This window comes from Rhea pennata, chromosome 4 (assembly GCF_028389875.1).
Source record: "Rhea pennata isolate bPtePen1 chromosome 4, bPtePen1.pri, whole genome shotgun sequence".
NCBI lineage: Eukaryota > Metazoa > Chordata > Aves > Rheiformes > Rheidae > Rhea > Rhea pennata.
In genome coordinates this window covers 840,832-852,628 of record NC_084666.1, presented here as the reverse complement: position 1 = coordinate 852,628, position 11,797 = coordinate 840,832, and the positions used below count along the sequence as shown (strand labels likewise).

The window sequence follows — 11,797 nt, the reverse complement described above, 5'->3', positions numbered from 1 at the left end:
CTGAGACATGTTGCGAAGTAGATCAGTAGGGAGTTTGTTTTGAACAGCTTCTCTGGAAAAGGAGAGGAATCTTATATCACCTGGCAAGCTCTGAGGGTTCCTGCCACAAATGGGCTTACATCTTATGAGACCCTTTTCCCATCCCTCACTGCTCTTTGGAAAGCAGATTGCCTCCTTGGAAATTACTTTCTCTTGGTTGAGAGAGGGCTGAAACTGCTCCTTTTTTCCAGATAGTTGCAGGGTGGAGGGTGAGAAGACAGTTGTACTGACATCCTGTTACCACATCGTCAGCAGGAGCTGCCTTCTTCCAGGGGCAGTGCTCCCTGAATGTGGAGGCAAAGGAGCCCCCTTCAATGAGAAGGGAATATCCTCTCTGGAACAGCTCGTATGGGGTGGGGAAAGAATAAATCCACTTTGATCTGCCCTTATGGACTTGCTGATGAGCAGGACAATTTTGAATCCCCCACACACAGAGAGATTCTCAGAAGGTGACAGTCATCGTTTTGTGCTGGTCTCCTAAATGCCATGTGTGAGAAACTTTGCTGGCGGATGGCTTTTGGTCAAGTCTGCCACAGAAGCAGCTGCCCTGCACTTTGGTGTGAGCTGGTGAACAGCATGCATGCCTCTGTTCCTGTGATCTCTTTCTCCATCAGCAAGAGCTGGCAGTAGCCAGGCTTCAGTTCCCCAAACCACAGCCCCTTTCACTTCTGCTTTTTTAAATCATGTTCTTAGTGGATTCCTTCTTTGGAGAACCAGGGCCGGAAATCTTTGCTAGGAAGAGTCAGATGCTTTTTGTTAAGGCTCGTACCCAAACATAAGCTTTTAATTTTTACTGCATTGGCTCTAGTAAAGCTATGTAATTTTTTTTCTCTTCTGGATAGATCTTGCCTCTAAGGTGCACTTATTTACAGTACTCCCTTTATTTAAATAGACTAGTTAATTGATGGGGATTGCAGATCCCTTTGGGGTTTGCAGAGACGGAAGCTAATGGCCATGCAATAGCTGCTTGCTGACCTGTTGGTCCATCTCTGCTAGCTCCACGTGGAAAAGCTTGCAGCTGCAGTTCTTTTGCTCTGGTTCCCACCTTGGTAAACTCAGCAGAAGGGCCACAGTTAAAAGGACCACAAACACTAATGATGCTCCAGAGGACAGGTCAGAATTGAATTAACTTGGTTGCTCTCTGTATATAGTCTATAATTCAACAGAACATCGGTCTCTGGCTGTCATTCTTAAAACCAGCACTAAACTCTTAAACTTCACACAGCAGCTGAAGCCAGAGTCAGATGCCTGTTGAAGGTATCTATCTAAACATTATTGTCCAGAGGTATTGGCTGATTTGTATTATATTCTTCTATTTTTCCGTAAAATCTGTGCCTTCAGCACCTGCTTAGTTGCCTCTAGCCTCTGGCTATCAGAGGTTTTTTCCCCTCTCTCTGGGGCCAGAGCACATCTTGTGCTAAGTATTTTGCAGCAGATAAACTGCAGTGTAAAAGCAGAAAGTGTTCAAACTCCATAGCTCTGATGCAGGCTGTTGTGAGGCTGCCTTGAGTCAGGGCCATGCTACAGCGACGCACAGAGCTGCATGAGGAAGGGCAGTACACCCCGGTCAAACTTCTTTTGTATCGGTAGTTCACTTCCCCACCCGCCGCCACCACCCCTTCTCTGGTTTCTATTTGATTTCGTATTAAAAAAGCCCTCTGATGACATGCTGTAAACTTCAGACAATGCATTATGAAAAATAAACTGTTTTTTTTTTTTTTTTTTGAATTCAGCAGTGCAGAAATCTTCCTTTGAGAATGGGTGAGCTTTGTATTCAACAGCATCTCCATCAAATGTCACAGTCCCAGCAGGAAGTTCTTCGCCTTAGTCAGGAGTGCCAGCCAAGCAGCACGCGCCTCTGTGGCTGGTGACACATGGACCTCTGCGCTCAGGGATTTGCTTCTAGCGATGAGCTAACACAATAACTGCATCCACAGTAGTGGCAAACACATTTGCCACTTGAAAATTAGATTGCTCTGCTGGAGCTAGGTTGAGCATGTGCCCATGATTTGCTGTGTTTAAATCAAATTCAGAGGCAGCTTGAAACTCTTAAAGGAAAATCCTTCAACTCCTCACCACTGCCTTCCCCTCCAAAGACACATGTGGTATGTCTTCCTCCCTCTTTGATCTGCTGAGGCACCTTCTCCACTCTGATCTGAGTGCCGTCTTCCAGCATCCTCTGCTGGAGGATGGAGCTCTCCCTAGAGCTGCTAGGGCACAGGCTGAAATGAATGGAAAAGGAAATTATTCCAGTTTATGCTGGGTCAGGAGCTTGTCACCAAAGGGAGAAAAAACATAAAAAGCATCATTTCTGGAAGCCAGGGGAGATCACCCAGGGCTTTGATGCTGGGAGCTGGGACTGCTGCACTCACCCAACTTGGGCAGCTTGCAAGCAATGCAGGAGGCCTCGGTGAGGAGGAGGGAGGGGGCAAAACTCACCGAGGTGAGGCAGGGAGGGATTTGTTGGAAGGGTAAAAGGAGAGAAGAGCAGCTGGAGCTGTTACGAGGAAGCTGGCTGGGAAGAGGTGGAGCCAGGCAGTTACACTCCTACAGCAATCATTTAGAGGTTGAATTACTAAATCCACTGCTGGATTTTGATCAGGAGACAGCCAGCTGCAGCTGGGCATGCTCTCTGCTCCACAGCTGCTCCTCTCTCCTCCAGCAAAACACAGGACGCTGCTGAGCTGCCTCCCGGGCCCGTGGGTTTGTCCTGCTGCTGGACGAGGACAGGAGCAGCTGCGGAGACACCTTGGCAGCGTGTGCTGGTGGAGCAGTGTGTTTGCTAGGCACGAACAGCCTGCCTTCATGTAGGTGAACCCTGCCACCAGCCCTGTGCAGTATGAGAAGTGCTCATTGGTCTGAAAACCTGTGCTTCCCACCAGCCTGAAGGGGCTGATTTCTCCCCGGGCCTGTTAAAATCCATAGCAACGTGTGGTGGGCTTTTGAGGGCAACTTGGCAGCAGCAAATGGGCCATGTTTTAAATCGATCCTCCGGTCTGCTGCCAGGGTTTGACTCCGGAGGGGACGCGTCCAAGAGCCTTAACACAAGCACGTCTTTGGTCTGGCCTTCAGCGATCTGCCCAACGTTTTCTGCAAAACCAGGAGCTACCGCCCCCGAAAGCAGCGGGTCGCTTTCAAAGCTCGCGGGCTGCTCCCACGAGCAGCGCGGCGGAGCGAGCCGCCGGCCGGGCGGGAGCACGAGCGCGCGGCCTCGAAGGCGGCTGGCCTCGCTGGAGACGCGGCTCCCCAAGGGGCAGCTCCGGGCGGCCGGGGCCGAGCGCGGCCGAGCGCCCGCGTGACGTCCGGCCCCGCTCGAGGCTCTGCCAGCTGAGCTCCTCCTTATTACGCACCCTCTAGCCTCCACGGAGCTCGGGTTTGTTTTGTTTTTTTTTTTTTCCTTCCTTTCCTAGCTAACCGGAAGCAGAGAAGAAGCTGGTGAAAACAAGAGTTAGATCCTCCCCTCCCGCTTGCTGCAGCCTACCAGGGCCAAGGCCCACCCTGCATCCATCCACAGATTCCTGCAGTTATTTTGGGCGCCTGACGCCAGAGCTGGCAGTGCTCAGATGTCGCTTGTGGATTTACATGCTGCAGTCCCAAGACCTGCTGGCAAGAGCAGCGCGGATGCTGAGATCTGGGGCTCTAAACTCGAGACATTCCTCCTCCTCGTTGTAAGCAGCTCCTCATTCCTGCTCTTCTGCTGTCTGGCCATGGAGACGGAGCTGGTGCTGCTGGCACAGCCCCCCGGGGAGGCAGGACAGCGTGGGTCCGGGGGGCCCTCCCTGCCTGCATTGGTGGGCTCTGGCCCCCCAGCACATCTCCATCTGCTCTCAGGAGCAGCTTGCAAGCTGCCATGCTCGGGAATTGCATTCCCAGGAGAGGCAGTGCATTAGTTACAGAATCACGGAATGGTTGAGGTTGGCAGGGACCTCTGGAGATCATCTAGTCCAACCCCCCTGGAGCGCGTTGCACAGGATCACATCCAGGCAGGCTTTGAAGATCTCCAGAGAAGGAGACTCCATCACTTCTCTGGGCAACCTGTCCCAGGGCTCCGTCACTCTCGCAGGGAACAAATTCCCCCTCACGGTCAGGCGGAACTGCCTGTGCTTCCATTTCTGCCCGTTGCCTCTTGTCCTGTCACACGGGGCAACTGGAAAGAGTTTGTCCCCGTCCCCCTGACACCCTCCCTGCAGGTACTTGTACACTCTGATCAGATCCCCCCTCGGTCTGCTCCTCCCCAGGCTGCAGAGGCCCAGCTCTCGCAGCCGTTCCTCGTAGGGCAGGTGCTCCAGCCCTCGGATCATCTTCGTAGCCCTACGCTGGACTCTCTCCAGTAGCTCCATGTCTCTCTCACACTGGGGAGCCCAGAACTGGACACAGGACTCGAGATGAGGCCTCCCCGGGGCTGAGGAGAGGGGCAGGATCACCTCCCTCGACCTGCTGGCAACACTCTCCCTAATGCACCCCAGGAGACCGTTGGCCTTCTTGGCCACAAGGGCACGTTGCTGGCTCATGGTCAACCCGTTGTCCACCAGCACTCCCAGGTCCTTCTCTGCAGAGCTGCTCTCCAGCAGGTCACCCCCAGCCTGTACTGGTGCCCAGGGTTATTCCTCCCTAGGTGCAGGACTCTGCCCTTGCCCTTGTTGAACCTCAGGAGGTTCCACTCTGCCCAACTCTCCAGCCAGTCCAGGTCTCTCTGAATGGCAGCACAGCCCTCGGGTGTGTCAGCCACTCCTCCCAGCTTGGGATCACCCGCAAACTTGCTGCGGAGGCACTCTGTGCCCTCATGCAGGTCACTGATGAATAAGACTGGACCCAGTACTGATCCCTGGGGACACCGCTAGCTACAGGCCTCCCACAAAAGGCAGGCCACTGCTCTCCGCTCATCTACCCAGCCAGTCAGTCCATCACAGAAGCCTACCAAGTTCATTAAGCAGGAGTTCCCCTTGGTGAATCCATGCTGACTACTCCTGATCACCTCCTTTTCCTCCACATGCTTAGAGATGACATCCAGCAGGAGCTGTTCCATCACCTTTCCAGGAATGCAGGTGAGGCTGACTGGCTGAAGTTTCCTGGGTCCTCCTTGCCCTTTTTGAAGGCCCGAGTGACACTGGCTTTCTTCCAGGTCTCAGGCACCAATCCTGTTCTCCATGGCCTTTCAAAGATGATGGAGAGTGGCCTGGCAATAACATCCGCCAGCTCCGTCAGTACCCGTGGGTGCATCCCATCCGGGCCCACGGAGTCGTGGATGTCAGGATGTCCAGACTTTCTCTCCTGTACCCAGGGTCTGGGATTCCCGAGGGCCGGTCTTAGCAGTAAAGCCTGAAGCACAGAAGACATTCAGGAACTCTGCCTCCTCTGTAGCCTTTGTCACCAGGGCAGCGGGCCCACATTTTCCCTAGCTGTCCTTTCGCTCCTGATGTATTTGAAGCCCTTCTTGTTGTCCTTGACATCCCTCGGCAGATTCAATTCCAAATGGGTCTTTGCCTTCCTTGTTGCATCCCTGCATGCTCTGACCAGCCTTCTTATCCTCCCAAGCAGCATGTTCCTTCTTCCATGTTCTGTGTGCTGAGTTCTGCCCGGAGCTCCTTGCTCATCCGTGCGGGTCTCCTGCCCCCTTTTAGTCACAGGCGGCTCTGCGCCATCGGGTCACCCTGAGACGCCAGGTGCTGCCCGGGAGAGACGGCTTTGACCCCTCCTCCCCTTCGAATGGCACAACTTTTTATTGATAAATTACGAAACGTATTTGTACAGAAACACCTGACCCTGCCCTGCACGAAGAGGCTTTCCTCGTCCCACGGAGATGCACGTCAGGAAACACAGCGCACCGTGAGCGAGAATAAAAGCCTCTGCGGCTGCTCCGAGCCCAGGCAGCGCGCGGCCGGGGCACCCGCGGGCCAGGCTAGAAGGAGTGGGTGTAGAAGACGTCCACGTTGCTCGTGTAGTCTAAGGGCAGAGCCTGGCCAATGTTTTTAGCACCTAAGCTGGCTCCCCCCAGAGCTGAGGAGTGCTTCAGCTTCAAGAGGCTGAACTTGGAGAAGATGTTGTCGGGACACTCCTCCCTGGCCTGCCGCAGCACCCGGATGAACCCTAGGAGAGGGCGAAAGGGGGTTACGGGCACAGCAGCACCCGCCGCGACCCCGGATCCTAGGAGGACCTTATTCCAGCAGGCAGGGAGGTTGGGAGCACGGCTTTGGTGGCCAGGAGAGCTCCGAGGGAGCTCAGGGAGGGGGCCGTCACCCCTCCCGTCCACCCGAGAGCTCTGCATCGCGAGCCCTGCTGGGTTTCCCAGCTCACGCCGTGGAGAAACAGGGGCACAGCCTCCCCCCCCCCCCCAACCCGCCCGCCGCGATCCTCCGCTCACCCTCCTTCATCAACTCCCAGCTGTTCCAGACGGAGCCCACGCAGACGATCGGCAGCCCCAGCTCTCCCAGGAACAGGCTCTGCGGAGAGCGGCAAACGGCGCCGGCTGAGAGCCGGGCTGCGCCGGCGGCACCGCGGCTCTGGCAGCCGGCGGGGGCCCAGGGTGCCCAGGCTGGGGCACAGCCGGCGCCCGGCCCCGGCGCGGCTCTCACCTCGTCGGTTTTGGGCAGCACGGCGACGACGTGGCGCGCCAGCACCTCCCCGGCCTTGTCAAAGACGTAGCGGCACAGCGGGTCACCGGCCCGGGCCCCTGCGTGCCGAGGGGGGCGGTGGGACGGGCGCCCGGCCGCAGCCCCCCCGGAGCCCGCGGACCCAGGCTGCGACGGCTGCTGCATCGCGGAGGAAACCATGGATCCCCCCCAGGTGGGACTGCCAGCCCAGACCACCCTCTCCGTTTTGGAGGACCTGGCTCAGAGCAAGACCCCGGCTGGCCCCAAAACACCGCGGAAAGAGGATTCCCCCCTCAACCGCATCTCCAGACCCGGCTGCCGGGCGCGGGGCTCTCCTACCCTCCGCCAGCTTCTGGCAAAACCCCGCGAACTTGGACTTCTCAAAGGTGCGGTAGAGGTGGGTCAGGAGGCCCATGCGGTCAGAGATCTGCAGGGGTGGGAAAGAAAGCACCCGCTGAGCCCCGCGGCCCCGCTGCCGGCGAGCGGCGTCCGCGCCGGCCCCACCGCACCTGGAAGTAGTCGAACATGGCCTGCTTGATGTAGCCGACGTCATGGGGCGGCACCTCCAGGTTGTCCATGCAGTCGAAGACCATCTTCACGGCCTGGTGCGCGATCCAGTACGCTGCGGAGGGAGCCGGGCTGAGAGCCGGCGGCCCGGCGAGCCCGCTGCCGCCGCCCCCCGGCACCGCGACGGACGCCCGGCCTCACCCGAGCCTTCGTCGCCCATCATGTGCCCCCAGCCGCCGCAGCCGATCTCCGAGCCGTCGGGGTTGATGAGTTTGCAGTTGGAGCCGGTGCCCGAGATGAGCACGACGCCGCCTGCGAGGATCGGAGCGGGGTCGGTGGGCGCACGGTGCCGGGCGCCGAGGCCCGGCGAGCCCACGTTCCCTCCAAGCACTCCTCTTCCTCCCTCTGGAGCGTTCCTCATCCTCCCTCCAAAGTGCTCCTCTTCCTCCCACCAAAGTGCTCCTCAATCTCCTTCCAAAGTGCTCCTCATCCTCATTCCAGAGCACTCCTCTTTCTCCCTCCAAAGCACTCCTCATCCTCCCTCCGCACTGCTCCTCTTCCTCCCTCCGCACCGCTCCTCCTCCTCCTCCCTCCGCACTGCTCCTCTTCCTCCCCCCGCACTGCTCCTCTTCCTCCCTCCGCACTGCTCCTCCTCCTCCGCCCCGGGAGCCGGGTCCGCGCGAGGACAGGTCCCCTCGGGGCCGGTCCCACCTCGCGGGACCCCGCGATGCTCGTGACACCCCACGTCTCCCAGGGGGGCTCTCCTGCCTCCCCCCTCCAGCACCCGGCGCGGCCCCGGGCTCTCCTCCGCGGCCCCACGCCGGCCCTACCGCGGTCGGTGGCGGTGGCCATGGCCCCGATGGCGTCGGTGGTGATGTAGTAATTCTCGCTCAGGTGCGGGAAGCGCCGCTGCAGCTCCTCCAGGAGTTTGCCGACGGCGTCTCGCTGGTCGCCGCCGCTCAGCGACAGCCCCTGGCCCCGGCACACGGCTCGGCTCAGCCGGCGAAGGGCCCCCCGCGGCCCCCGGAGCAGGGCAGGGGCCGGGGGGCTCCCGCCGGCGACTCACCAGCGAGCGCAGGGGGACGCGCGGGTCCGCCCCGGCCTTGCCCTTGGCCTCGCTGACCATCTGGTTGATCCTCTCCAAGCATTTCTCCGAGCCCACGAGCTGCGGGACGGGAAGGGAAGAGCGTCGGCCGCGGCGCTCCCGCGCTCCTCCTCCGGCGCCGCGGGCTGGGGGGCGCCGGGGGGCCCCCGCCGCCGTCTCACCCAGTGGTTGGTGCACGGCCCCTCGGTCTCGGCCAGGATCCGGCCCTCCTCGGAGATGAGCACCACCCTGGAGCGCGTCCCCCCGCTGCGGGAGCAAGCGGGTCCCTGAGCCGGGCGCCGGGCGCAGCCCCCCCCCCACCACCACCCCTCCAGCCTGCTGCCGCCGCGCTGCCCCCACCCAGGGCGTCTGCCCCAAAATGCCCCGAGTCCATGGGGAGCCGAGCATGGGGCACCCTCGGGGGGCAGCCTGGGGCTTGGGGGGGCGCAGGTGCCTCCCCAGGGGCGGTTTGGGGTGCAGATGCCCCTGGGCCAGGGTGTTGGGCGCAGTCTGGGGGGGCAGATACCCCCAGGATGTGGTATCAGGGCGGTTTGGGGTGCAGACGCCCCCCCAGGATGGGGTCTTGGGGCAGTTCGGGGTGCAGCCCCCCCCCCCCCGGGCCGGGGTCCCCGGGCGGTTCAGGGGTGCAGACCCCCCCCCCCGGGATGGGGTTCCGGGGTGGTTCGGGTGTGCAGACCCGCCCCCCACGGATGGGATATCGGGGCGGTTCGGGGGTGCAGACTCCCCCCTGGGATAGGGTCCCGGGGCAGTTCGGGCTGCAGCCCCCCCCCGCCCCCGGGCCGGGGTCCCCGGGCCGTTCAGGGGTGCAGACCCTCCCCTAGGATAGGGTCCCGGGGCGGTTCGGGGTGCAGACCCGCCCCCCACGGATGGGATATCGGGGCGGTTCGGGGGTGCAGACTCCCCCGGGCCGGGGTCCCGGGGCGGTTCGGGGTGCAGCGGAGCCGCCCCCCGCCCGCCGCCGCTCACCCCTCCACGCCGCCGAAGAGCGCAGCCATGGCCGCGCCGCGCCGCGCCCCGCCCGCGGGGAGGGACTTCCCGGCACCGGGAGCCCAGGCGTCCGGGCCCCCCCTCCCCCCCCGCCTGCCCGCGCCTCCGCGGCCGCCCCTCGCTGCCCGGCACCGCCGGACCCCCGGTCCGCCCCGTCACTGCCTGGGCCCCCCGGACCCCCCGGGCCGCCCCGTCGCTGCCCGGGGCGGGAGCTCTGCTACACCCTTGCACCCACTTTTGGGGGGAAACCGGCGCTTTTCGCTCCCTCGGGCCCCCCCCGGCGCGGCGCCCTCCCCTCCGGCGGCGTTTGCCCCCCCTCGAGCCTCGCGGCCCGTCCAGCCGGGCGACAACCCCGGAGAACCGCCGGCGAGGAGGGACCCGGGGCCACCGCAGCCGCCCGCCGCTCCGGAGGGCCGCGCGGGGGCAGAGGGCGGACGGACGGAGGGGACGGAGAGGTGGAGGGCAGAGGAATGGACGGATGCGTGGAGAAGACGGAAGGGCGGTGGACGGAGAGGATGGAGGGGTGGTGGGTTGGTTGGACAAGTGGGAAAGAGAGAGGAGTGGATGGATGGGTGGTGATGATGGATGGATGGACGGACGGACAGACAGACGGGTGCAAGGATGGATGGATGTAGAGAATGGAGGAGCAGCTGGATGGATGGAGAGAACAGAGGGGTGGTTGGTGGGATGGTTGCCTGAAGAATATGGAGGGGTGGTTGGAGGTGCAGATAGATGGGTGCATGGATGGATGTATGGATGTAGAGAATGGAGGGACGGATGGATGGTTGGGGAGGATGAAGGGGTGGTCAGATGGCTAGCTGGCTGGAGAGGATACATGGCATGGATGGATGGATGGCGAAGATGGAGGTGTGGATGGTTGAGTCAATGGAGTGGCAGATGAATGGGTGCGTGGACGGACGGATGGGTGGAGAGAACGGAGAGGCGGATGGCTGGATGGATGATGGATGGTAGAAGGGTGGTCCGCTGGCTGGCCGGCTGGAGAGGACGAACGGAGGGGCAGGCGGCTGGTGGGACAGAGGCACAGGAGGGAGGGGTGGATGGACGGAGAGGACGACGAGGTGCGTGGAGAGCACCGAGGGGCGGACGGACGGGCCCTGGGAGAGAGGAGCGGCAGCGGAAGGGTTAAGTCGCCGTCCCGGCGGAGGGGTGTGCACGCGCGCGCGTGTGTGTGTGTGTGTGTGTGTGTGTGTGCGCGTGTGCCCCTGAACCCACCGCCCTCATTAAGCCCCTCCTGGCACCAGGCTGTCTGCCCCGCGCCGCTGCCGCCGCCGCCGCCACCGCCGCGGGGGGACGGCCGGGGCCTTTGTCTGAAGTTGTGCGAAGTTTGCGCGGAGGCGGCGCGGGCGGGTGAGTGCGCCGGGCCGGGGAGCCCGCGGGCGCCGCTGCGGGAAGGGGCTGCGGGCCGCCGGCCGAGCCCGGGTGCGCAGACTGGACCCGTCTGCGTGGGCGCGGGGTGCTGCTCTGCGCCGGCTCGGGGATGGGACAGCGACGGGGATGGGGATGGAGATGGGCACAAGGATGGGGACAGGGATGGAGGTGGCGATGGGGATGGGGATGCAGATAGAGACGGGCAGGAATGGAGATGGAAATAGGGATGGAGATGGGGACAGAGACAAGGATGGAGATGGAGACAGGGATGGAGATAGAGACAAGGATGGGCATGAGGATGAAGACTGAAAGAGGGACAGGGATGGGGACGGGATGGGAATGGGGATGGGGATGGGGATGGAGAGAAGGACGGGGATGGGAATGGGGATGGAGAAAGGGATTAGGATGGGGATGGAGATGGGGACAGCGATGAGGATGGGGATGGAGATGAGGACGCAGCCAGGGATGGGGATGGGGACAGGGATGGAGATGAGGATGGGAATGGAGACAGGGACGGGGATGGGGATTGAAACGGGGACGGGGACAGGGACGGGGACGGCTTGCTGGGCGGCAGCTGTCCCCAGCAGCGCGGCGGTGCAGAGCCCTCCCCAGGCCGCCTCGGCGCCCTCGGGCCGGGCCAAGCCGCGGTGGGCGAAGGAGGCGCTGAGCATCTCCCCTCCGCAGCGAAGCTGCCGGCTCCGTCCCACCGGCATCGGATGCCGCGGAACCGCGGGCAGCTTGGGCGCCGTCCGTGCGTCCGTCCTTACCCCTAGGCGCCCTCCTTTGGGTGCGCCTCCCGCCGTGTCCGTCCGTCCCGCCGCCCATCCGCCTGAGCCTTTTTCTGCCCCGTGCTCATGCATCCCGGCTCTCTGTGCCGAAGTGGGGGTCCACAGCGAAAACCTCCCCAAAATCCTGGAAGCTCGTCCATGCCAGGCCCCGCGGCTGGGTAAGTCCCAGATGGAATAATAATAATAATAATAATAATAATAATAACAATAATAAATTTCAATCCGTGAGGACGACGGTGGGTGCCATCCGCTCCGTCCTGCTCGGTGTGGCTCGGGGGGCTGCTGCCTGGGACAGCGTGGCTGTTTGCCGGCAACCCGGAGCCTGTTCCCTCTCCAGCCTCATCCCGATCGGCAGGGCCTTCCCCAGGGACAGAAAGTCCTGGGAAAGAAAC

The 11,797-nt window shown here is 61.8% G+C and overlaps 1 protein-coding gene across 2 annotated transcripts; it reads right to left on the bottom strand.

Moving 5' to 3' along the window:
- Positions 1 to 5,740: 5,740 nt before the first annotated feature.
- Positions 5,741 to 9,255, bottom strand: NAGK (N-acetylglucosamine kinase). 2 transcript variants are annotated; one of them, XM_062574527.1, is made up of 10 exons: positions 9,208 to 9,255; positions 8,403 to 8,487; positions 8,203 to 8,301; positions 7,967 to 8,108; positions 7,338 to 7,448; positions 7,139 to 7,251; positions 6,969 to 7,056; positions 6,612 to 6,709; positions 6,401 to 6,479; positions 5,741 to 6,126 (listed from the first exon to the last, which is right to left on the bottom strand). In XM_062574527.1, the coding sequence occupies exons 1-10, from the start codon at positions 9,234 to 9,236 to the stop codon at positions 5,939 to 5,941; spliced, it is 1,032 nt and encodes a 343-aa protein (XP_062430511.1). In that variant the 5' UTR covers positions 9,237 to 9,255; the 3' UTR covers positions 5,741 to 5,938. The 2 variants fall into 2 exon arrangements, with proteins under 2 accessions (XP_062430511.1, XP_062430513.1); XM_062574529.1 differs by lacking the exon at positions 8,403 to 8,487 and having other exon boundaries at positions 9,208 to 9,237.
- Positions 9,256 to 11,797: the final 2,542 nt, after the last annotated feature.